Genomic DNA, 26,909 nt, shown 5'->3' with positions numbered 1-26,909 from the left:
GAGGTGTAGCGTGCAAGATCACAGGGGTCCCCAGTCCTTTGGATAGGGGATAAGATGTCTAAGCGCCGGAGAACCCCTTTAAATGTTATAATCCTCTCAGTTCACTGCCCCCATCATGATAAACCACCGCCTCCCATCTGACACGCCCCCTCCCATAGACATGAATGGAGGGGGTGAGGCGTGACGTCACGATCAAGGCCTCCGGCTCCGAGCGTGCTCAGAACGCTGGAGCACCGGAGGGCCCCTTTAAGGACTATAGAGGGTGGTTGATGCACACTTTGTGATGCAAATGACTGGTGCAAATAAGTGACACGTCTCTAATAGATCGGGGGAGGGAGAGGACATATATGATGTAAACCCAGAGATATAATCAGGTCATGGTGGCGCATTATCATTTCACTTTCAGCAGCCGTTCTCCGTCAATCACCCGGCGCGGCCTAACACGGTTGGTGCCATTTGTGAACGGCGTCCTCATTTGCATGACAATGATCGCTCTTCACCCCGGGCAGGATCATGAATCTATTTATTTGCCTCACACAGAATCAATTTTCTGCTTACGTGCGGGGACATGAAGGACATCGTCCCCGCACATCCCCAGTCATTAGCTATTGGGCTCTATGGCGCCATATTTGATTGGCTCTTTTTTTTTTATAAGATAGATGTCTTTACCCTGTTCACACATTAGTAAGCTGTATTCGCCTTAAAGGGGTACTCTGCCCCTAGACATCTTGTCCCCTATCCAAAGGGGGGTCCGGCCGCTGGGGCCAACCGCGATCTCCAGTCCGGGACCGGTTTAGGGCGACTGTGGTCGTGGCGTCATGCCACCTCCATTCATGTCTATAGGAGGGGGCCTGATGGCTACAGCTGTCACGCCCCCTCCCATAGACATGAATGGAGGGGGCGTGACGTCCTTTGGATAGGGGATAAGATGTCTAGGGTTGGAGTACGCCTTAAGTCTTTGGGGTCATCTGCCTATATGGAGCCCTCAGAAACTCTTTTATGCAAAAGTCACTTGGCCCTATTGGGAGCAGTTATTGGTCCCATATATTCACCTACAGATTATTAAAGAAGCACTCCAGGAATTAATTTATTTGCTTATATAGTACAGCACAGGTTATTATTAGAGAAAGGTATAAAGGTTCTTGTGCATGCCTTCTGCTTACCTGTTTTAGATGATGCTGCAGCCATGGGTTTTGCTCCATGGTTGCAATTCCATCACATTTTTTCTAATGCTGCTTACATTTCCCATGAATCCAGATAGAGCTGGAGGGGAGGTGTATAACTGCTATATATCCTGATCCTATAGAGATAGCAGCAGTATACAGATAGAGCTGGAGGGGAGGTGTATATAACTACTATATATCCTGATCCCATAGAGATAGCAGCAGTATACAGATAGAGCTGGAGAGGAGGTGTATAACTACTATATATCCTGATCCCATAGAGATAGCAGCAGTATACTGATAGAGCTGGAGGGGAGGTGTATAACTACTATATATCCTGATCCCATAGAGATAGCAGCAGTATACAGATAGAGCTGGAGGGGAGGTGTATAACTACTATATATCCTGATCCCATAGAGATAGCAGCAGTATACAGATAAAGCTGGAGGGGAGGTGTATATAACTACTATATATCCTGATCCCATAGAGATAGCAGCAGTATACAGATAGAGCTGGAGGGGAGGTGTATAACTACTATATATCCTGATCCCATAGAGATAGCAGCAGTATACAGATAGAGCTGGAGGGGAGGTGTATAACTACTCTATATCCTGATCCCATAGAGATAGCAGCAGTATACAGATAGAGCTGGAGGGGAGGTGTATAACTACTATATATCCTGATCCCATAGAGATAGCAGCAGTATACAGATAGAGCTGGAGAGAGGTGTATAACTACTATATATCCTGATCCCATAGAGATAGCAGCAGTATATAGATAGAGCTGGAGGGAAGGTGTATAACTACTATATATCCTGATCCCATAGAGATAGCAGCAGTATACATGTAGAGCTGGAGGGGAGGTGTATAACTACTATATATCCTGATTACATAGAGGCAGCAGTATACAGATAGAGCTGGAGGGGAGGGGGTATAACTACTATATATCCTGATCCCATAGAGATAGCAGCAGTATACAAATAGAGCTGGAGAGAGGTGTATAACTACTATATATCCTGATCCCATAGAGATAGGAGCAGTATACAGATAGAGCTGGAGGGGAGGGGGTATAACTACTATATATCCTGATCCCATAGAGATAGCAGCAGTATACAGATAGAGCTGGAGGGGAAGTGTATAACTACTATATATCCTGATCACATAGAGATAGCAGCAGTATACAAATAGAGCTGGAGAGAGGTGTATAACTACTATATATCCTGATCTCAAAGAGATAGCAGCAGTATACAGATAGAGCTGGAGGGGGTATAACTACTATATATCCTGATCCCATAGAAATAGCAGCAGTATACAGATAGAGCTGGGAGGGGAGGTGTATAACTACTATATATCCTGATCCCAAAGAGATAGCAGCAGTATACAGATAGAGCTGGAGGGGAGGGGGCATAACTACTATATGCCCTGATCCCAAAGAGATAGCAGCAGTATACAGATAGAGCTGGGAGGGGTCTCAGAACTAGCAGGATTGATCGGTGATAAGGTCATCCTGTAGTTCACAGGAAGTCAGCTGACTCAGGACTAACTACTTTCTCTGACACATTAAACACTGATTTTCTGTGGGTCAGAACGGTGATCACACGATCGAGTTACAGTAATGGGGGGGGGGCAGATGGTACTGTAGGACTTGTGATAGTGTGTGTGCATGATAAGGGCAAAAACACCCCCTCTCCCCCAAAATGTAATGCTTCTTTAAGCACAGCCTGCTGACCCAAAGGTCCCTGCCCCCTGCTCAGACAATAAAGAGGGTCCAGTATGTTCCCCCGCCATCGCTTAGCAACCACTTCCCCAAATATTAACAGTTTAAGGTCCAAGCAGAAGTCCATCGCATTATCCTTAATTCCTGGGATTGTTCAGTGTTACCCGCTCATATTGTCAGGTAGTCCACGGAGATTTCTGGTTTAGCCTACATTCCCAGTCATGTTCTAAGACCCCTAGTTGGATTCTAGCAAAACACTGACTCTAAGTGAAATCTATCTGAAAAAGGTGTCATGAGAGATCTGCTTTCCATATCCTTTCTAGAGGTCACAAGAAAGAGAATGTGCTCCTTAAAAGAAGAAAAAAAATATTTAAAGAAAAAAAAAGTAAAATTCTGTAACATTAGAAAAGGAATTTGTTCTTCTTTTGAAGCCGGTGAGGGAATCCATTCCTCTGGTGATCCGCTTTTGATTTCTAATATTCTCTCGCTTTGGTACTATGGACGGGCATGAATAAGCAATGCTCAATACCCCTGACATGGGACGGGGAGTTCTATTTTAAGAGCTCGCCTGAGTGAGTCAACGCATGGGGACCCCCGAATAATGATGTGAACGCTTCTCTCCGCAGTTGCCCCCAGAATTGTCGTGGAGCCCAAACCAATGATGACGGACATGGGCTCCGACGTGACCCTGACCTGTATCTGGACAGGAAATCCACCGCTGACTCTGACGTGGACCAAGAAAGGATCGAATATGGTGAGCAGGTGTTGGGGGAGGGGGGGGGGGGGTACGGGTCCAACAACCAGGGGCTAATAAAAAAAAATATCAGCACAGAGTATTTCAGGAGTTAACTTTGTTTACCAATAGCACAAGTATGTTCAAGAGGACAATAGAGGAGCGTCCTGATCTGGTATGGGGCAGTGACATGTCTGCTGATGGGTTACCAAAGAATTACGAAGGGTTAAACACTCCAGTGGGGATATAATGGGTGATACCAGGAGCTGGCACGTTATGATGAGATGGGATCCAACAGGTCACAATCTGGATAGGGTATCAAGAAATTAATTTAAAAAATGGATTTAAATTGTACAACGCGTTTCTAGGCCAACCTGGCCCCTTACTCAGGAGCCTCAGGAAGTGATGTTTGTGGTGTGTTTGTGCAAGAACCCAGCAGCACAAAGTATTTCAGGAGATATATGTTAATCAATGGCACAAGTATATTCAAGAGGACAGGAAAGGAGCGTCCTGATCTGGTAGGGGGCAGTGACATGTCTGCTCATGGGTTACCAAAGAATTACGAAGGGTTAAACACTCCAGCAGGGATATATTGGGTGATACCAGGATCTGGCACGTTATGATGAGATGGGATCCAACAGGTCACAATCAGGATAGGGTATCAAGAAATTAATTTAAAAAATGTATTTAAATTGTACAAAGCATTTCTAGGCCAACCTGGCCCCTTACTCAGGTGCCTCAGGAAGTGATGTTTGTGGTGTGTCTGTGCAAGCAGCCAGCAGCACAAAGTATTTCAGGAGATATGTTAATCAATGGCACAAGTATATTCAAGAGGACAGGAAAGGAGCGTCCTGATCTGGTAGGGGGCAGTGACATGTCTGCTCATGGGTTACCAAAGGGTTACAAAAAGGTTAAACGCTCCAGCAGGGATATAATGGGTGATACCAGGATCTGGCACGTTATGATGAGATGGGATCCAACAGGTCACAATCTGGATAGGGTATCAAGAAATGTATTTTAAAAAATGTATTTAAATTGTACAACGCGTTTCTAGGCCAACCTGGCCCCTTACTCAGGTGCCTCAGAATCCAGCGATGTACAGGAAATGCAGCATCCATTAGAGCAACATCCACTTCAAGTTGAACCGTATATGCAGAGATAAAAACGGGCAGATTGGACCATAAAACAAAGAAAGATATAAAACAAATACATTAGTGCATATTACACTTAATGTGGGAGGAAATTCAGCAGGATCGGGGTAATTCCCTCTGATGAGATAATCGGTAGAATGTCGCCCTAAGGTGGAGACGTTTGTCTATCCAAAGATAGCGTTAAAGGCACCCTCTCTTCTAATCCAGTGTTTTCCAAACAGTGTTCCTTCAGCTGTTGCAAAAACTACAACTCACAGCATGCCCGGACAGCCGGAGGCTGTCCGGTCATGCTGGGAGTTGTAGTTTTGTCACAGCTGGAGGCACCCTGGTTGCGTACCTGTCATATCACAAAAAAATAATGTTCAATTTTATGTGTCTAGTTTCTGTATTTGGCTCCCAAATCGCTCCATTCTGCTGCTCACTTATTCAGACATCCACTGCTCAGGAAGAGGGGGTGTCCCAGGCAAGCACTGAGCCCGCCCTCACTTAGGAAGTGATCTTTGTGGTGTGTTTGGGCAAGCACCCAGCAGCACAGAGAATTTTAGGAGATATCTGTTAATAAACCTGGTAGGGAGCAGTGACATGCCTGCTTGTGGGCTGATGATAGTTACCAAAGGGTTACAAAAGGGTGAACACTCCCCCTCCTTACCAGCAGGGATATAATGGGTGCTACCAGGATCCAGCACCCAGCAGCACAGAGTATTTCAGGAGATAACATCGTTAACCAATGGCATAAGTATGTTCAAGACCACAGGAGAGGGGCATGCTGGTCTGGTAGGGGGCAGTGACATGACTACTCATGGGATGATGTTAGTTACCAAACAGTTACGAAAGGGTTAACACTCCAATTCCTCACCAGCAAGGATATAATGGGTGCTATCAGATGGAACCCAATGGTCTGAATCGGGATAGAGTATCAAGATATTTATAAAAAATTTATTGAAATAGTACAACGTGTTTCTGGGCCAATTCGGACCCTTACTCAGGTGCCCCAGGAAGTGTTTTTTGTTGTTTGTTTGTTTAAAGGGGTATTCCACTGAAATTTTTTTTTTTTTAAATCAACTGGTGCCAGAAAGTTAAACAGATTTGTTAATTATTTCTATTAAAAAATCTTAATCCTTCCAGTACTTATCAGCTGCTGAAGTTGAGTTGTTCTTTTTTGTCTGACCACAGTGCTCTCTGTTGACACCTCAGGAACTGTCCAGAGTAGGAGCAAATCCCCCTAGCAAACCTCTCCTGCTCTGGACAGTTCCTGACATGGACGGAGGTGTTAGCAGAGAGCACTGTGGTCAGACAGAAAGGAAATTTAAAAAGAAAAGAACTGCCTGTGGATCATACAGCAGCTGATAAGTACTGGAAGGATTACGATTTGTTAATAGAAGTAATTAACAAATCTGTTTCACTTTTTGGCACCAGTTGATTTAAGACATTTTTTTTCCAGTGGAGTACCCCTTTACAGGGGTAGTCCATGACATCACTTTATGATCCAGAGACCATACCGCCACCGATCCCAAAACAATTTGTCATGAGATGAGAGTAGTATAATTGGACAGGGATCGTGTTATGATATGAAGAAGTCAATGGAGACAAGTAGGGGGATCACAGACTGATGGTAAAAGGTGCGAGTTCTCAGGAGCACAGAGTATTTTAGCATTGCAGAGGCAAGGTGAATGGAAAGACACAACCCATGAGATGGATCGGCACATGACACATAGTATACCACTGTTTTATTGATCTCTTCTGCAGGTTTTAAGCAACAGTAACCAACTATTCCTGAAGTCTGTGAGCCAGGACGACGCCGGGCAGTACGTGTGCAAAGCCATCGTTCCCCGTATCGGTGTGGGAGAGAAAGAGGTGACGCTATTTGTCAATGGTGAGTAACTTTACCAAGGTTTTAAGCCAGTGTTTCCCAACCAGGGTGCCTCCAGCTGTTGCAAAACTACATATCCCAGGGGTACTCCAGAGGAAAAAAAATGTTTTCAAATCAACTGATGGAAGAAAGCTCTACAGATTTGTAAATTACTTCAATATAAAGATCTTAATCCTTCCATTACTTATCAGCTGCTGTATGCACCAGAGGAAGTTGTGTAGTTCTTTCCAGTCTGACCACAGTGCTCTCTGCTGACACCTCTGTCCATGTCAGGAACTGTCCAGAGGAGTGAAGGTTTGCTATGGGGATTTGTTCCTACTGTGGACAGTTACTCACATGGACAGAGGTGGCAGCAGAGAGCACTGTGGTCAGACTGGAAAGAACTACACAACTTCCTCTTGCGTACTGGAAGGATTAAAGGGGTACTCCGGTGGAAAACAATATTTTTTTTAAATCAACTGGTGCCAGAAAGTTAAACAGATTTATAAACTACTTTTATGGAAAAAAAAATCTTAATCCTTCCAGTAATTATCAGCTGCTGTATGCTCCAGAGGAAGCTGTGTACTTCTTTTCTGTCTGACCACAGTGCTCTCTGCTGACACCTCTGTCCATGTCAGGAACTGTCCAGAGCAGGAGAGGTTTACTATGGGGATTTGCTCCTGCTCTGGACAGTTCCTGACACGGACAGAGGTGTCAGCAGAGAGCACTGTGGTCAGACAGAAAAGAACTACACAACTTCCTGTGGAGCATACAGCAGCTGATAAGTACTGGAAGGATTAAGATTTTTAAATAGAAGTAATTTACAAATCTGTTTAACTCTCTGGCACCAGTTGAGATATATATATTTATATATGTTTTCCACCGGATTTCTATATATTTATAAATTTTAAACAAATCTGTATAACTTTGATTAGAATTTTTTTCCCTCCAGAGTACCCCTTTAACATACTGAATATAACGTATATCCCCCATAATGTCATAAGTAACAGTCGGAGAACGTCGCGGTTCATTTAGTGGGTCTATGCCGAGCTGCTCGAGAGGGTCCCATTAATCGCACGGAAAAAGAAATGTCCCAAAATGATCTGTGACTGTGGAGCCGGTGCCCTCCCACAGTGACCTTTTCGTGAGAACCAGCGGAGTGAGGAAAGAATCCGGCGATGTACAGGAAATGCAGCATCCATCAGAGCAACATCCACTTCTAGCTAAATCGGCGCGAGCAGATAATACGCAGAGATAAAAGCGGGCAGATTGGACCATAAAACAAAGAAAGATATAAAACAAATAGTGCGTATTACGCCTAATGTGGGAGCAAATTCGGCAGGATCGCGGTAATTCCCTCTCAGATAATCGCTAGAATGTCGCCCTAATGTGGAGACGTTTGTCTATCCAAGGATAGCGTTAAAGGGGGTTATCCAGGAATTGAAAAAAAACAGAGCTAATTTCTTTCAAAAACAGCTCCACGTCTGCCTCCAGGTTGTGTGCGGTATTACAACTTGGCTCCATTGACTTCAATGGAACTGAGCTGGAGACAGACGGGGAGTGGTTTTTGAAAGAAATTAGCTCTTTTTTTTTTAGACGGATAACCCCTTTTAAAGGCATCTTTTCTTCTAATCCAGTGTTTTCCAAACAATGTGCCCCCAACTCTTGCAAAACTACAACTCCCAGCATGCCCGGACAGCCAGAGGCTGTCCGGGCATGCTGGGAGTTGTAGTTTTGCAATAGCTGGAGACACCCTGTCATATATAAAAAAAATGCTCATCTATGTTACTCACTAGGTCATGCAGATTCTTTGTCCTTTTTATGTGTCTAGCATTTGTATTTGGCTCACAAATACCTCCGTTCTGCTGCTCACTCATTCAGACATCTACTGCTCAGGAAGGGGCGTGTCTGAGGGAAGCACAGAGCCCGCCCTCACTCACCATGCATTCACTTCCTCCCTGAGTCTGCTGTGTTGTGCTGGGTCTCTTCATCCAGTCACTGCAGGCTGCTCTGTAACCCCTTCCTTTCTGTTGTCATGCTGCAGTCTGATAGGACAGGAGTGAGCACAGAGGAGTGCTAGTCCCGCCCTCACTTACTGGACTTTGTCCCTGTCTGTGCCTCAGCTGAAACAAAGATGATTCTGCAGCCGGAAAGGATTATGGGCGTTGTAGTTTTGCATTATTTGTGAAGGCAACATTGGGGGCAGGGGGCGTTCTTACGGTAAACCTGACACATTCTCTTTATTCTGTGGGTCAGTACGATAACAACAATACCCATCTTTACACGCTTTACTATTATTGTACTGCTTTTCAAAAAAAGTAAAACTTTTTGTTAAAAAAAAATTTCCCTATTCTGACCCCTATAACTTTTTTATTTTTCATATACGCTGGGCTCATTTTTGGCGCCGTGATCTGTAGTTTTTATCGGTACCATTTTTGCCTATATGTGACTTTTTGATCACTTTTTACTATTTAATATCCTACCAAATATACCAAATATCCTCAATTTTGAACTTTTGCGGTATTTTTTTTTTGCATTTACGCCGTTCACCGTACAGGATCCTTAACATTATATTTTCATCTTTCAGAGGTACCAAATATATATATATTTTTTTCTACTTTTATTTTTTTATTATTTGTAAAATGGCAAAAGAAGTGACTTATTTTTTCTATTGGGGGAGGGGCTTATTCACACTTTAAAAAAAAAACTAAAAAAAAAAAGGTCTATTCCTATGCCAATTAATAGGTTACTCCAGCCACAATGGTGAAGGTCAAAAACAATAACGCTAACTATGGTCTTTTCCATCTTTCTTTAAGGTCCTCCAATGATCAGCAGTGAGGGAGTGCAGTACGCCGTGCGAGGCGGAGTGGGAAAAGTGGAGTGTTTTATCGGAAGCACCCCGCCTCCCGACCGGATTGTAAGTGCACGTTTTTGTCATCCTTATTCTCCGTTGTCTAATGCATGCCCCTATAAATGACATGGTGGTGGAAAAATATTGCCACAAGGGTGACATTGGGAGTTGATCATCCAACCATTGCCAACCATATTGAGCCTAGGTCTCTAAACTGTGGACCGCCAGCTGTTGCACAGCTACAACTCCCAGCATACGTGGACAGCTGTTGGCATGCTGGGAGTTGTAGCTTTGCAAAAGTTGGAGGTCCACAGTTTGGAGACCACTTGTATAGAGATTCAAAGAGTAGTTGTCACTATGGTCAACAAGTAGATGAGTATCAGCGAGTGTGGAGGTGGGGTATAAAGGGTGTAGAGTTGGAGTATGGACATTGTAGAGTTGGGTTATAGGGGGTGTAGAGTTAGTGTATAGAGGGTGTAGACATATGGAATAGAGGGTGTAAAGTTGGGGTATAGAGGGTGTAGAGCTGAGGTGTAGAGTTGTTGTATAAAGGGTGAAGAGTTGGGGTATAGAGGGTGTAGAATTTGTGTATAGAGTTGGGTTATAGAGGGTGTAGAGTTGGTGTATAGAGAGTGTAGAATTTGTGTATAGAGTTGGGGTATAGAGGGTGTAGAGCTGAGGTGTAGAGTTGTTGTATAAAGGGTGTAGAGTTGGGGTATAGAGAGTGTAGAATTTGTGTATAGAGTTCGTGTATAGAGGGAGTAGAGTTGGGGTATAGGGGGTGTAGAGTTGGGGTATAGGGGGTGTAGAGTTGGTGTATAGAGGGTATAGAGTTGGTGTATAGGGGGTGTAGAGTTGGTGTATGAGGGTGTAGAGTTGGGGTATAGAGGGTGTAGAGTTGGGGTATGGAGGGTGTAGAGTTGGGGTATAGAGGGTATAGAGTTGGGGTATAGAGGGTATAGAGTTGGGGTATAGAGAGTGTAGAATTTGTGTATAGAGTTGGGGTATAGAGGGTATAGAGTTGGGGTATAGAGGGTATAGAGTTGGGGTATAGAGGGAGTAGAGTTGGGGTATAGAGGGTGTAGAGTTGGGGTATAGGGGGTGTAGAGTTGGGGTATAGGGGGTGTAGAGTTGGTGTATAGAGGGTGTAGAGTTGGTGTATAGAGGGTGTAGAGTTGGTGTATAGAGGGTGTAGAGTTGGGGTATAGGGGGTGCAAAGTTGGTGTATAGAGGGTGTAGAGTTGGTGTATAGAAAGTGTAGAGTTGGGGTATAGAGGGTGTAGTGTTGGTGTATAGAGGGTGTAGAGTTGGGGTATAGAGGGTGTAGAGTTGGGGTATAGAGGGTGTAGAGTTGGTATATAGAGGGTGTAGAGCTGGGGTATAGGGGGTGCAAAGTTGGTGTATAGAGGGTGTAGTGTTGGTATATAGAGGGTGTAGTGCTGGTATATAGAGGGTGTAGAGTTGGTGTATAGAGGGTGTAGAGTTGGGGTATAGAGGGTGTAGTGTTGGTATATAGAGGGTGTAGAGTTGGTATATAGAGGGTGTAGAGCTGGGGTATAGAGGGTGTAGAGTTGGGGTATAGGGGGTGTAGAGTTGGTGTATAGAGGGTATAGTGTTGGTGTATAGAGGGTGTAGAGCTGGGGCATAGAGGGTGTAGAGTTGGGGTATAGAGGGTGTAGTGTTGGTATATAGAGGGTGTAGAGTTGGTATATAGAGGGTGTAGAGCTGGGGTATAGGGGGTGCAAAGTTGGTGTATAGAGGGTGTAGAGTTGGTGTATAGAATGTGTAGAGTTGGGGTATAGAGGGTGTAGTGTTGGTGTATAGAGGGTGTAGAGTTGGGGTATAGAGGGTGTAGAGTTGGGGTATAGAGGGTGTAGAGTTGCTATATAGAGGGTGTAGATTTGGGGCATAGAGGCTGTAGATCTCTGGGGTATAGAGTTGGTGTATAGAGGGTGTAGAGTTGGTGTATAGAGGGTGTAGAGTTGGTGTATAGAGGGTGTAGAGTTGGGGTATAGGGGGTGCAAAGTTGGTGTATAGAGGGTGTAGAGTTGGTGTATAGAAAGTGTAGAGTTGGGGTATAGAGGGTGTAGTGTTGGTGTATAGAGGGTGTAGAGTTGGGGTATAGAGGGTGTAGAGTTGGGGTATAGAGGGTGTAGAGTTGGGGTATAGAGGGTGTAGTGTTGGTGTATAGAGGGTGTAGAGTTGGGGTATAGAGGGTGTAGAGTTGGGGTATAGAGGGTGTAGAGTTGGGGTATAGAGGGTGTAGAGTTGCTATATAGAGGGTGTAGAGTTGGTATATAGAGGGTGTAGAGCTGGGGTATAGGGGGTGCAAAGTTGGTGTATAGAGGGTGTAGTGTTGGTATATAGAGGGTGTAGTGTTGGTATATAGAGGGTGTAGAGTTGGTGTATAGAGGGTGTAGAGTTGGGGTATAGAGGGTGTAGTGTTGGTATATAGAGGGTGTAGAGTTGGTATATAGAGGGTGTAGAGCTGGGGTATAGAGGGTGTAGAGTTGGGGTATAGGGGGTGTAGAGTTGGTGTATAGAGGGTATAGTGTTGGTGTATAGAGGGTGTAGAGTTGGTGTATAGAGGGTGTAGAGCTGGGGCATAGAGGGTGTAGAGTTGGGGTATAGAGGGTGTAGAGTTGCTATATAGAGGGTGTAGATTTGGGGCATAGAGGCTGTAGATCTCTGGGGTATAGAGTTGGTGTATAGAGGGTGTAGAGTTGGTGTATAGAGGGTGTAGAGTTGGTGTATAGAGGGTGTAGAGTTGGGGTATAGGGGGTGTAGAGTTGCTATATAGAGGGTGTAGATTTGGGGCATAGAGGCTGTAGATCTGTGGGGTGTAGAGTTGGTATATAGAGGGTGTAGAGTTGGTGTATAGAGGGTGTAGAGTTGGTGTATAGTGTAGAGTTGGTATATAGAGGGTGTAGAGTTGGGGCAAAAAGGGTGTAGAGTTGGTGTATAGAATTGGGATATAGAGGGTGTAAAGCTGGGGTATAGAGTTTGGATTTAGAGGGTGTAGAGCTGGGATATAGAATTGGGATATAGAGGGTATAGAATTGGGATATAGAGGGTGTAGAGCTGGGGTATAGAATTGGGATATAGAGGGTATAGAGTTGGGATATACAGGGTGCTATGTATGGGGCTGATATCACCCTGATCAGAAATGTGTGTACTGTCAGGAGAGGCAATAAATCTAAAAGTGTGCCGCCATATAGTACTAGAGCAGCAGACTTCCAGGTCAGAACTCTACATGATTAAAGCTTCGACCACCCCTGGAGAAAAGGGGATATATTGCAATCCTTTCTTTTATGGGCCGTGCTCCGCTGATGAATGATTATTCCAATAATCACTTCTTGCTGAAAAGGCAACGACCCGGCGCCATTCTAACCCGAAGCAATATCCGTAGCAATGGTGCCACCTATCTGGCTCTTGCAGTAGTGCAGTCTCCTGGGTTATTTTGCAGTCAGGGCCATACAGAATAAACATAAGTGGAGGTTTTCAGAAGTCAAAGCCTTGGCATGGATGAAGGCAATGGTCGGTCCCACCTCCCCAGTTATATATATATATATACCGTATATATATATATCTTTTTTTTGCATTAATTAAAGCGCAAATTGTGTGCCGGATTCACAGCTGCCTCGCCACAGAGTCCCGGGGGAGACGCGTTCTCCAAACAGCATCCACTGTGGCTGAAATCATTTTATCACGGCTTACAAAATGAAGTGTTTAGCAGAGGAAGCGACTGAGGAGAATTCATTATAGGCTTTTCAGTCATTCGGATATTCCAGTTTAACTATTACAGATCTGCGGCGCTTTCGGAGAGAAATTCCCAAGGCAGCTCTATTAGAGAGGCCACTTAACCTGGTGGTTACTGAATTAGTAGCAAAGTACCTCGTCTGCGCGCATGTTAGAAAAAATGGCTACCGATATGAGACTGTACTTTCCGGAAACTCAGTAACTAGTAGTTCTGAACGACATTCAATTTAAAATTAGAATTTTAGATATTAAAATTAGAATTTTAGATATTAAAATTAGAATTTTAGATATTAAAATTAGAATTTTAGATATTAAAATAAGAATTTTAGATATTAAAATTTGAACTTGAGATATTTTAAAATTAAAATTTAGATTTTTAGGACAAAAAAGGTTCAAAGGGGTACTCCGCCACTATAATTTTATCCCTTATTCAAAGGATAGGGGATAAGATGTCTGATCGCAGGGGTCCCGCTGCTGGGGACCCTCGGGATCTCGGCTGCAGCACCCCAGACATCCGATGCACGGAGCGAACTTTGCTCCGTGCCGGATGACTGGCGATGCGGGCGGAGGCTCTTGACGTTACACCCCACTTGTGATGTCCCAGCCACGCCCCCTCAATGCAAGTCTATGGGAGGGGGCGTGACGTCCGTCACGCCCCCTCCCATAGACTTGCATTGAGGGGGTGCGGCCGTGACGTCCCAAGCCTCCGGTGCTGTACCCGACGATCTAAACAAATGCCGGGTGCAGCAGGGAGATTGCAGGGGTCCCCAGTGGCGGGACTCCCGCGATCAGACATCTTATCCCCTGTCCTTTGGATAGGGGATAAGATGTCTAGGGGCAGAGTACCCCTTTAAGGGTTCATAAAACTGAAAGTATGGTATTTTTTTATGTCGTAAAAAGAAATAAAAAGGTTCCCACAAATTCATGAGAAGGCTCGAAAAGAGTTAAATACATTGTGGTTGAACTACCATGTGTGATCCCCACTGTATCCCGAATATACGCGTCCTCCTGCATTTGTTCCGTAGAGTTGCGATCATAAATCCAAGAATCCTTATTATTATTATTATTTTTTTCCTTTTCTTATAATTTCTGTACATTCCCCAAGGAATTGTATGGCAGATGCCAGATGGGACATCACATTTAAAGGGGTAAAAAAAAACATTTATTTTTTTTTTTAAATCAACTGGTGCCAGAAAGTTATACAGATTTGTTTAAAAATCTTAATCCTTCCAGTACCTATCTGCAGCTGTATGCTCCAGAGAAAGTTTTTTTTCTTTTTGAATTTCTTTTCAGTCTGACCACAGTGCTCTCTGCTGACACCTCTGTCCAGAGCAGGAGAGGTTTGCTATGGGGATTTGCTCCTGCTCTGGACAGTTCCTGACATGGACAGAGGTGTCAGCAGAAAGCACTGTGGTCAGACAGAAAAAAAATTCAAAAAGAAAAGAACTTCCTCTGGAGCATACAGCAGCTGATAAGTACTGGAAGGATTAAGATGTTTAAATAGAAGTAATTACCAAATCTGTTTAATGTTCTGGCACTAGTTGATTAAAAAATAAAATGTTTTCCACCAGAGTACCCCTTTAATGGACTTCAGGTTTTATCCTTTTATCCCCTCTGATTATCGGTTTCTTGCAAACTTTAGGCCTGGGCATGGAAGGAGAAATACCTCGAGATTGGAACCATGGATAGGTATACTGTGGAACGGACTAAAACGGAAACTGGTGTACGCTCCATCCTGACCATCAACAATGTCATGGAGACAGACTTTCAGACCAGCTACAACTGCACCGCGTGGAACACCTTTGGGTCAGGAACGGCCATCATCAAGCTTGAAGAGAAAGGTATGGACTAGAAGCTTTTCCTGGCAGGTTCTACTAACCTAGAGACTGACTGTTTTTCCATGTTCTGGGCCATCTCTGTTTGTCAGTGCAGATTCAAGGTTGTGGCATTAGAATGGTTATCACTCCTTGTGGGAACAAAAGATGGCACTCACCACATGGCGTAGCTACGCCATGTGGTGAGTGCTATCTTTTGTTCTCACAAGGAGTGATATTGCAGTATCTTACATTATTGAGAACCACAGCAAGATATGTCGGGCAGAGGTATGTGATGCCGAGTGTGTAGAGTAGCAGTGCCGTCTGGATTTTCTTTATTGGACATTTGAATGGTTAGCTTTCAATTATGTTGGGAGCTATCAGGATAGAACGGGTCCCTATGTCACATATGGGCAGGGAAGAGTGAAGCCCCGAACTCACCTGCTCCCACTTGTCCTACCTACTTGCGTACCCGCCCTAGGCGACGGGTCCACAACCACGGTGACAGTGCCTGCCTGAATAAGTGCAGAGCGTAAAACGTCAACAAAAAAAACTTACAATACAGACGGAGGTCGGGAAACTGTATGGAACCACACACACTAACAGAAATAATAACTAAACATACACACAATATGTCACAGTCCACAAGCAGAGTCAGTACCAAGAGATTACAGAAAAGCCAAATTGCAGAAGCAGGAGAGGAGTCAGAAGGCGGAGCCAGTGGGTCAAATATGCCAGAAATACAAGATACAATACAAACGCTAGCTGGCAGTATGAGCTCTTTCGCAGGCGACACCTGGATGAATACTTTAAATATGGAGATAAGCAGGTAAAAAGCCAATGAGGTCAGCTGACCATCCAGAGAACAGCGCATTTCCACAGTAATCAGGATAAAAAAAGACCTGGGTGCAGATTAAACCTTCAAGTTCTTACACCCTAGTTGTGAATTCCCTCTTGGCTTCAACCACTTTTTCCTTTTTCAGAAGTCGTACCAGTAGGAATCATTGCCGGGGCAACTATTGGAGCCGGGATTCTGGTCATTATCTTCTTTGTCTTCTTCATTTTCTTCCTCTACCGACGTCGTAAAGGCAGTGAGTACCAGCGTTAAAGTCTTCTGACAAATGTATGAGGAGCTCGTGGCTTTCCCAGTGGAGCCAATTAAGGGGCTATGCCATAGTTTGTGATAAGTGATGTATCCAATGACTGCACGCTTGCTCGGGTGCGTGCACGGGGAGAGACAGCACAACACTTGAATGCGGAGATTCTGCTAAGATGCTATGTCAGTTCTTGGGGAAATGTTCTTGGTGAGATCGCATGTTGAGATGAATAAGCCAAGATCGCCATGTAACAAATGACAGCCGAAGTTTTCTCATAGTTCAGTTTAACTTTGTTAATTAAAATCAATTAAAGTTTATCTTGTACTTTCAGACCGTCATACTTTGTGCTTCTGAGATGCACTTTGGTTGAGCTGCCATGTCAATGGCAATCTTTCGGGAAACAGACTTAAAGGGGTACTCCGCCCCTAGACATCTTATCCTCTATCCAAAGGATAGGGGACAAGATGTCTGATCGTCACGGCCTCACCCCACTCATGACGTCACGGCCACGCCCCCTCAATGCAAGTCTATGGGAGGGGGCGTGAGAGCTGTCACGCCCCCTCTCCCATAGATTTGCATTGAGGGGGCATGGCCGTGACATCATGAGCGGGACGTGACCGTGATGTCACGAGCCTCCACCCAGCATCGGCAGTCATCATAGGGGCAGAGTACCCCTTTAACATCTTCTGAATAATGTTTTTGTTACCGTTTGTGTACAGTTCATTCTTTAAACAATGCCTATTGTCTAACCAGGCCGCAAGGATGTCACACTACGAAAGCTTGATATCAAAGTGGAGACGGTCAATCGAGAACCTCTAACCATGCACCCTGACAGGGAGGAGGACACATCGAGCGTCTCTACTGCAACACGTGTCATGAAAGCAATCTATTCGGTAAGGAAAGACTAAGTGCTCGTCCAAACTGCTCGTCCAAACTGCTCCGCTTAAGGGTGCTCCATCGGTCAGTCCGTTGGCACAACGCGTGTAAAATACCGGACACCCAAAGGACCACATTTAAGTCAATGGGATCTGTCATACCCAGTGGTGTCAGTTGTGCTCCGACCTATTCAGAGTCTGTTTCGCGCCCCAAAAAAAAGAGCAGAATGGACCCTAAACGGATCGGAGCACAACGGCTGTGTGAACTTAGCCTAAGTGTCATCACTACAAATCAGCATGCTTAACAATGGAACAAGTATTTGCATAAGAAGGGCAGTAAATTTATGTTTTAGTGTTCACTAGCCTTTGTGAACCAATGTGTGTACTAGAATTGTGAACGCTTCCAAATATATTCTCCATTCCCTTCAAGACTCCATTCCTTTCAAGATTATTTTAGATCAATTATAACAATCAACAACTCAAAAGAAAACTTTGAGTTTCGAGACTATCATGAGCTTCAAAAGTATAGGTTCTCTTTGTTTTTGTGGGCCTCTTGATTTATTCCCAAGAAGTAAAAATACGACTGGCCTTCTACTAGGTTGACTTCAACATACACGACTTGGGTCTTTTGAAATATAATGGGTGTAAAACAAAATTGAATACTGTAATATATATATATGATCTAAGATATTTTGAATACTGTAATATATATATATATATGATCTAAGATATTGTCTCAATAATTGCATAAAAACCCACTGGGGGGGGGGGGGGATATTCAAAGAATTTTGCGCCACTTTTTTTGCTTTAGCTGCACCACATTTGCTTAAAATTAGGCGTACACTATTAACGCCACTTGTTAGCCATTTTTTTAAAAAGGGGTGTGGTTAGGGCGCGGTTAGGCTTTTTGTGTTATTAGCCCCCTATTTTCAAAGGTTTAGCACCACTTTCTGGTGCACAAAGTGTCACAGCTAATACCAAGTATACCTGGTGTTAAATGTTTTGTTATTTGTGCTATTTGCCTCAAATTTTCAAAAGCCCAAACACACTACTGAAAATGAGGTGCAGTTAAAGGGGTACTCCGGCGATAAACATCTTATCTCCTATGCAAGGGATAGGGGATAAGATGTCTGATCGCGGGGGTCCCGGTGCTGGGCACACCCGCGATCTCTGGTGGCACCCCGGTCATCCGTGCACAGAGCGAATTCCACTCCGTGCCGGATGACTGGCGACTACAGCCATCATGCCACCTCCCACAGACATGAATGGAGGGGGCGTGATGTCACGAACAAGGAAGCTCCAAGCTTATGTGATCCAGACACCGCCGCTGCCTGCCCGGAGATCGGCAGACCCCCGCCATCAGACATCTTGTCCCCTATCCTTTGGATAGGGGATAAGATGTTTATCGCCAAAGATGTTTATCGCCACCCCTTTAACACTCTTTGAGGCACAAAATAAAGAGCCCTAATAACACAAGTCTTTGAATATTCCCCCCATTGTTCTAGATCCTTCTGAAACTGGTAGATTGATTCTTGTACAACTTTTTCTTATTTGCAGTCTTTTAAGGACGATGTTGACTTGAAGCAAGACCTACGTTGTGACACCATCGACAGAGAGGAGTATGAGCTCAAGGTGCGGCACCCATATATTTTCAACCAATACAAATAAATTTAGAATGCAAAATGTGGCACTTTCAGGATGCCTAGTTCCCACCAGTCCCGCGCGAGTCTCAGAGGCGTGTAGCACTAACAAGAAGATGCTGGTGGACGTTATACGTGGCATCTTCTTTTCTCAAGACTGAACCTATCTTGATTTGCACACTGTACTAAGCACGAACGAGTCGTTTGGCATGCAAGATCGTCGAGTGATGTGTAACTTTTTGTGAAACGTGTAAACTATTCTGTGTTTAATACCTCTCTCTTTCTCTTCCTCTTAACTTCTTCTATACCTTTGGAGAGTGAAGCAAACATTACTATACAGTTGCATACTTTTAGGGATTAGGCAAGGATCGCAGTTCAGTTCCGATTGTGACTTTTAAGACAGTTTGATGAAGATGGTTTCGAAAAGGTTTGACAAAATCCCGAATAAACTTCTGTGAAGTTAGGGAAGAGGGTGGCAACAGATTGTTGCGGGTGTATTGAGGACGCAGTTTGACACGTTATAGGACATGGAGCTATTCTGTCTGGTAAGACACGGGAACTTTAAAAAATAAAATAAATGTGCTGAAAATTTGAATATTCTGATGGATCGAACACTGGAAGTCCTGCGTTGGCACGTTGAGGACATTTTATGCAGACTTGTGTGCAACTGTGTGGACTGTGCCTTCAACCACTTGGAGTGGCCTTCACAAATTCATACGGATTTACAAAACTGATTTAACCGGACATTATGGAAACAGACGTCTATACTATGGACTGATCCAACGGCTTCTCCTCCTTTATATCGAATACGGAGCTTTGTGTACATTTCATCAGACATCACGTGATCATCACTGCCAAAAACTTGAGTCTAGCCATCAAAGTCATTCAGATTAGCGCAATGGTCTCAAACTGCGGCCCTCTAGATGCCGCAAAACTTCAACTCTCAGCATGCCCGGACAGCCAACGGCTGTCCGGGCATGCTGGGAGTTGAAGTCTTGGGACATTTGGAGGGCCACAGTTTGAGACCACTGGATTAGCGTAAACCTTGTATGTCGGGACAATAATCAATATTGGCCGTATATGCAGAGCGGTTGCTTACTTTTGTTTCGGTACCACAAATATTGTTGGGTTGCACTTTGACCTAGATTGGTTTAGCCTACAAGAGCTTTGTCCAAACCCTAAATGATGGATATAGTTGAACCCGAAAACAGACGTCTTTTTTTGCTGTCGAGACTTTGATGAATAGATTTGGGATTATTCCATTTTCGTAACTCTGTATTCAGCAGACATCAGCAGTGGGCTCCCATGTTTTTTTATATACCGAAAGCAAATGTTAATGTAAATGTCTGTAGTCCAAAGCAATTTTCCATAAATGTCTTAATAAATGTATGCACCTGTATAGTGACTTTTGCTTCACTGCGTACTTGAGCACATAAGTCTATAACCACCTCAGTGTTCAGAGACGAGTCGCCTATCTCAGGCTAGCCACCCACTTTTAGTTTTTTCTTTTTACTTCTAGTCTTTACTTCCCCTCAATAATCATTTTTCTTATTCTATATTCATGTCCATCATTATCTGCCATTGATCACGCTGCTCTTCTTCCCTAGGATCCAACCAACGGCTATTACAACGTCCGGGCTCACGATGACAGGCCGAACTCCCGAACTGTGTTGTATCCAGATTACCGTAATCCTGGACCAGCACGTTTCGACGCACGCCCTTCATCCCGTCTCTCTCACTCCAGTGGTTATGCCCAACTGAACACTTATAGTCGGGCTGCTACTTCAGATTATAGTACAGACCCAACACCCACAGTAACGCCGGCAACGACAGACACCACCAGTCAACTTTCATACGATAACTATGAAAAATTCGGGACACACGGGTTCTCAGCTAACTCTGGCTACCCAACATACCGGCTTAATTATACGCAGCCAACCACAACAGGAATGGATCGGGGACCATACGATACTTTTGATCCAGTCGGGAAGTTCACAGGTGCCACCCGGTTCTCTTACACTTCCCAACATTCCGACTATGGACAAAGGTTTCAACAAAGAATGCAGACGCATGTCTGAGGATTATAAAAACAAAAAATAGAACTGGTGGGCATACAAGGGGAAAAATAAGAGAGGGTGACACTATTCAGTCAAATCTTCTCTCGTAACATCTAAAGGCAACAAATGATTCCAGGAGAGAAGCAACCTCTTAACGTGTCTTCTGATACTCAGGGACCTTAATGTCTTGATCTCAGAAGTCCCCAAGAAAACAGTCAATGTTGCCCGACCAGCAAAGCCCCGAGGCTTTGACATGGAATAAGATGCCAAACAGAAGGCTGGCCTTTTAGCACCTAATCATTCCTTGAATACCACTGATTTTTGCCATCTGGTGTATGGCACATGGTATGACTTTGAGTCGACTTGGTACCGGTGAAGCTTTTCTTTTCACTCTGATGAGTCCCTACACTCTCTTGGGGGAACACGTGTGCTTTTTTTTATTATGCTCTTGATTTGTCACTGAGAATCTGGTCTTACTATAGTAGAGACTTTTCTTTTGTAGTTATACATTCCAAATGTTGAAAGATAAGACAGGATGAGTTAGATTGTTATGTAGCTTGTACGACATATATGGTCCTATATGCTTTTTACAATCTTGGCACTCGGGCAGCTATTGTGGATAGCTATGGCTAGAAAGTGGAGAATGAATGGATCGGACAATCATAAAAAGGTGGAAGTTTCATTCGCATCTTTATAGGTTAATTTATTAACTCTACTTATGGAGGATTCTTATATACCTTTTAATTTTGGTCCTACATGGTCTAAAATTCCCAACAAGCTCTGAGCCATACTACACTTTATATATATATTTTTTTATACAATTTGTTAAATTACCGAGCACTTCTAAGTGAACATAAACTCCATCCATGTGCATATTGTACATGTACTAAACACATAAAGTCAACATTCCAGGTAAGACCTATACGACCCTTCCATCGTTTCATTTGTAGCTAGACCTTGATCTTTTTTGAACAGATCTAGAAGACCGAGCTTCTTTAGGCAATAAGTAACAGCCAGAGGTTGCATTTCTGAAACTACAGCATTTGCTCTTTGGCTGAGAAAACAAAAAATGAATTACTCAGGGATGAATGGTCCAATATCTTGGTAAAAAAAAAATGGATGATGGATTATACAAAGCAGTATTAGGTTTTGTGGACTTTTTAGGATATGGAAATTCAATTTGATATGGTCATAGATAATAGAGGCCACTCATGTGGGAGTAAGATTAGTCAAATGAGCAGAATCGGGTCGCATTGGTCTAGCAACTTTAAAAGGGTACTCCGCCCCTAGACATCTTATCCCCTATCCAAAGGATAGGGGATTAGATTATCTGATCGTTGGAGTCCCACCGCTGGGGATCCCAGTGATCTTGGCTGCGGCACCCCAGACATCCGGTGCATGGAGAGAACTTCGCTCCGTGCCAGATGACTGGCGATGCGGAGACTCGTGATGTCACAATCACGCCCGCTCATGACGTAATGGCCACGCCCCCACAATGCAAGTCTATGAGAGGGGCGTGACAGATTGAGCGGGGCGTGACCGTGACGTCACGAGCCTCCGGCGCTGCACCCGATGCTCTAAATGAACGCCGGGTGCAGCAGGGGGATCGTAAGGGTCCAAAGGATAGGGGATAATATGTCTAGGGGCGGAGTACGCATTTAAAGGAAAACTGTCAGACTTTTCACCCACACTAAACCCAATACACTGGGTTATAGTGTGGGTGAACAGGATTCAAGCTAGGGGTCACTTACTTATTTTCATCACCTGGCCGCCGTGATATCTTGTTCAGAATTTACGGGATTTCTAATGAGAATAAGCGCACTGAAGGCGTCTCCCCCGCCGGCCCGCCGATAAATTTTCCACAGCTCTCACGTTCCCCAGCTCTCACGCCATCAGGACGTAAGAGCTGGGGAAAATATAGCGGCGCATGCGCTCTTTAGTCAGAGTGCTGTAATCACGTGATGTGGGACTCCACACTAGGACGTGGAGTTGAATCCAATGCATATGCATAGTGCAGGGGCGGGCTTAGGAGCCTTACTACGGGAGCGGGAGGCGGCCAGCCGGCGGGGGAGACGCCTTCAGTGCGCTTATTCTCAGAAATCTCGGCGGCCAGTTGACAAAAATAAGTAAGTGACCCCTAGTTTGAATCTTGTTCACCTACACTATAACCCAGTGTATTGGGTTTAGTGTGGGTGAAAAGGCTGACAGTAAACCTGGAGGTGTCCATTTTGAAGCATAAGGTTTACTGGACCATATTCCATATGAAGGTATGCCCTATAGTGAAGAGCAGACTACAACCAACACAATTTCTAGAGGACATCATAATAGACTTTTGATCCATCGTAAGCAACATTCACCTGTACACAATGGTGCCTGGTCAAAGTCTTGAAATGAGAAAGCAATACTTTCCGGGGGGATAACCCTCGCTTTTTTTATTTAACGTTGGATGTCGGTCATGATGAAATCAACAGCATCCTCAAACTGTGACAACCAGCTTAACACCATCACGACTACCCATGGTTCCATATGACATAGTAAGCAGGACCACCTGTGACAGAGATCCCCAACCCAGTCCTCAAGGCTCCACCAACAGTCCTGGATTAAAATTTTTCCTGTTTTATTCCAATGGAGTAACTGAAAAAAAAACGGAATGTTTTAGGGTGCGGAGGACTGGGATGGGGACCACTAATGGAAGACATGAAGGTAAAATCACTGCTTATATTTTTCATGTTTCCAGTTATTCTATTTGGGAATTCTAGGCAGGTAGATAATAAAAAATAAAAATATACAGCACTGGCCCTAATTTACTATTGTAAACCCGACCTGTTTTGTCAGGTTTTGAGCCAGAATTTGGCAAATTGTATCTGCGCCAGAATTTGAGGCAAAACATGTAAAAACCTGACCAACTCTCCGTTTTATTTAGAAAACCTGGAAAAGGGGCGTGGTCACTGGTGAAAGGGGGTGTGGCCACAAAAAAGGGGCGTACTCAAAAGTTGTTTTTTTTTAAATCCCAACATATTTAATAAGGTTTCCACAGAAAATATGGTGGACTTGAGCTCTGGAGCTCAGTGCAGGTGTAAAAAAAGCAAAAGGTAGGGAAACATTAGTAAATACCATGGAAAAATACTTAGGTAATAAAGGGGGTACTCCCTTGCCCCATCCTTCTGAACATCCGGCTCAGAAGGCTTGGAGCAGCAGCCTCGGTCGCAATGCAATGTCAAGGCTACGGCCCCTCGTTACATCACACCACGCCCCCTCCATTGATGTCAATGGGAGGGGGCGTGACAACCGTCACACTCCCTCCCATAGACATCAATGGAGGGGACATGGCTTGATGGCACAAGGGGCATAGCCAAGACATCTTGACCACAGTGTTTGCTCCAAGCCTTCTGAACCGGACGTTCAGAAGGATGGGGCACGGGAGTACCCCTTTAAAACCTACATAGAAAACTATACTCCACTCTTAGTAAATCAAGGCCACTGTGTATAGATATGGGCATGTTCCAAATCGTTGCCCTCAACCCAGTCCTCATTCAGTTTTTTTTTTTGCAGCTACTCCATTGGATTAGAATAGGAAAAGTGGTAAATCCTGGACAGGTGGTGGGCCTTGAGGACTGGGTTGGGGACTTCTAATAAAGTATTTAGCCATCACTTCCTTTTATTGGTTATATACAGTACTTACCGTACCGACAAATTAGGGCATTCCTCTTGGTATCGGATATGGTTCTTCTTACCACTTTTTATTTTCTTCCTGTGCCTTGACACATAATTGTTAAGGGTTGGTATTTTTGAAAAAAAAATATTAAAAAAATCATACAAACAAAAAAACAAACAAACACCTGTACTTGCCAAGACGTGTAGATGCATAGTACTTTATATTTATTCGTATGAAATGAGTCTGGTTTTTTAACGCTGACTTCCCTCTTTTTCCCATTTATCCATACAAACACAATCACGTATTGCTACAACAAAATCAGTGAAGCTGAACAAACGTAAAAGAAAAAAAAAAGAAAAGAAAAAAGAATTCGGCCATTCTAAAATATCGAAAGACAGCACTTGTGTACGGCAAAGAGTTAAAGGGACTTATCGCTGACCTGAGCTAAACAGCTGGTTGACTTATTGATCGGTATATAGACGATGTGTTTTAAATTTCCTGTCAATATTTGAAACATATCCATTTTTTTATGGTACAGTTACGTATACTAATGCTGCTTAAGCCTTTAAAAACCTCCATCCTACATCACTGTTAGAATACAATTTATTTTTTTGCCAAAGCGAATCGTGATACATTGCTTAACCAATGCAACTTTTTACCCAATTTCCACCATTCAAAAATATACCCAAAATATTACTTTCCGTTTGTTACATCCCCTCCCCTTCCCCCGACATTTATTCTTGGAAATGGTTAAGTAATTGAATATCAACTTCTTAAAAAATGTATATAAAATTTTCTTTTTTTTGTTGTTTTCTTTTTCTTTTTTTTTACAATTTCAACCAAATGTATCTTTTTGTACGAAATCTGTTCTTTTTGCAAACAGATCCTCGTAGGCAATCATTTTTGTACAGTACGTGTGTAAATATACATATATATTTTTTATATATCTTGTAAAACGTGAGAAGCATACACGAGTGACATTATCAGTATTATATTTTATTATTTTTTCCTTCTTTTTATCAGCGCACCTGTTGACGTTTCTTGAAATATTTTTGGGTCAAGAAGATCTTTTTTTTTTTTTTTTGTTCTTTTTTTGTTTGCTGTATTGAAATACATTTTCTCTATTATTCCAACTTAGTTCAATGTTAAAACAATACAATCTCATTTTTTTATTATACTGTGTCACTGGTTGTTCTGATATTTTATAAATCTGCTCTTTTTGTTTAACATCTTTTTGGATATTTAAAGGGAAAGCCACAAATAATGTATAGAACTTTACATACAGCAAAATTCCTTCGATTCAACTAAGAATTAAATTGAACAGAATTGTTTAGAGTTTCTTTAAATTTTAAGGCTGGGTTCCCATTTGTCAGGTGATCCTGCACTCTCCCTTATGGGAACGGATGGGAAGGCCGGATGCCACAAGTTGGATCTTTTGTATCTAATGTCCCATTCGTTGCCCTTTTGGGGCACCATGCCGGACCTATGGAACATGAGGCATATTTGCCATCGAGGGTTTTGGGCTGCAAACTCTACTGGATGATCTTCCCCATTTAAGTTGAGTTGAAATAAAGGAATTTTACTGTACAACTATTCATAAGAAGGTGAATTCCATTGTACTGTTTTCGCAATTTCAAATGGGAAAAAAAAAAATAAAAATGCATTAAAATTAAACCAGTACGTCACACTATACAAACACCTCCCCCTATGGTAATCACGTATGTAACACTCTGATGCTCTGTTTAATAATAAAAGATTGCTAAAAGCAATGTTTTTTTTATTTTATCTTCTCTAAAGCCCTCCCATGCTTATTTGCCATTAGGGGGGGGGAAAAAATGAATGGGTGGGAATGGGAGGGCACTAAGAGAAAAACAGGAATTTGGGGCAATTGTTCCGGTTTCGGGGAGGCAAATTCACAACAGTATCCAGAGCCCATAACAAAGGGGCAAAGCGTTGTCAACTGAAGAGGAAGAGGGTATGATATTAAAACGCTGTTAAAGGGGTACTCCGCTGCCCGATGCCCCATTTTGTTTTGAACGCTTGGAGCAAGCAGGGGCGGTCGTGACGTCACTCTACAACCCCTTGTAACATCACTCCACAACCCCTTGTAATGTCACTCTACAACCCCTTGTGACGTCACTCCACGCTCCCTCAATGCAAGTCTATGGGAGGGGGCGTGGCAACTGCCACGCCCCCTCCCATAGACTTGCATTGAGGGAGCGTGGCATGACATCCTGAGGGGCGTGGCTGTGACGTCACGGCCCCCGCCGCCCGCACCCAGCGTTCTAAACTAATGCCGGGTGCTGCACAGAAATCACGCGGGTCCCCCCGCAATCAGACAGATAAGATGTCTAGGGACGGAGTACCCCTCTAAAGGGGTGCTCTGACGTTAGATTAAAAAAAAAAAAAAAACATTTAAAAGCTGCGGAAGCATACAGCATTACTTACCTGTCAGCACCAGCTATGAAACCACCAGAAATCCATTTGTTTTGTGGGTATATAGTTCTCTCTCCTTCCATGTCTTCTCACTACTTCATGGTTGAGCAGTT

The 26,909-nt window shown here is 43.6% G+C and overlaps 1 protein-coding gene across 3 annotated transcripts in view; it reads left to right on the top strand.

Moving 5' to 3' along the window:
- Window positions 1–26,019, top strand: part of KIRREL1 (kirre like nephrin family adhesion molecule 1) — a 330,948-nt gene extending 304,929 nt beyond the window's left edge. For all 3 annotated transcript variants that reach the window (XM_056545964.1, XM_056545965.1, XM_056545966.1), the window contains 8 exons: window positions 3,506–3,633; window positions 6,510–6,636; window positions 9,429–9,529; window positions 14,865–15,063; window positions 16,020–16,127; window positions 16,887–17,026; window positions 18,566–18,640; window positions 20,256–26,019. In XM_056545964.1, coding sequence (XP_056401939.1) covers window positions 3,506–3,633; window positions 6,510–6,636; window positions 9,429–9,529; window positions 14,865–15,063; window positions 16,020–16,127; window positions 16,887–17,026; window positions 18,566–18,640; window positions 20,256–20,726 — 1,349 coding nt within the window. In that variant the 3' untranslated portion in view covers window positions 20,727–26,019. The remainder of the gene's footprint in view (window positions 1–3,505; window positions 3,634–6,509; window positions 6,637–9,428; window positions 9,530–14,864; window positions 15,064–16,019; window positions 16,128–16,886; window positions 17,027–18,565; window positions 18,641–20,255) is intronic.
- Window positions 26,020–26,909: the final 890 nt, after the last annotated feature.

The sequence above is a fragment of the Hyla sarda genome, chromosome 11, assembly GCF_029499605.1.
Source record: "Hyla sarda isolate aHylSar1 chromosome 11, aHylSar1.hap1, whole genome shotgun sequence".
NCBI lineage: Eukaryota > Metazoa > Chordata > Amphibia > Anura > Hylidae > Hyla > Hyla sarda.
The sequence above is the reverse complement of the archived record's forward strand: the minus strand, read 5'-3'. Positions and strand labels throughout refer to the sequence as shown.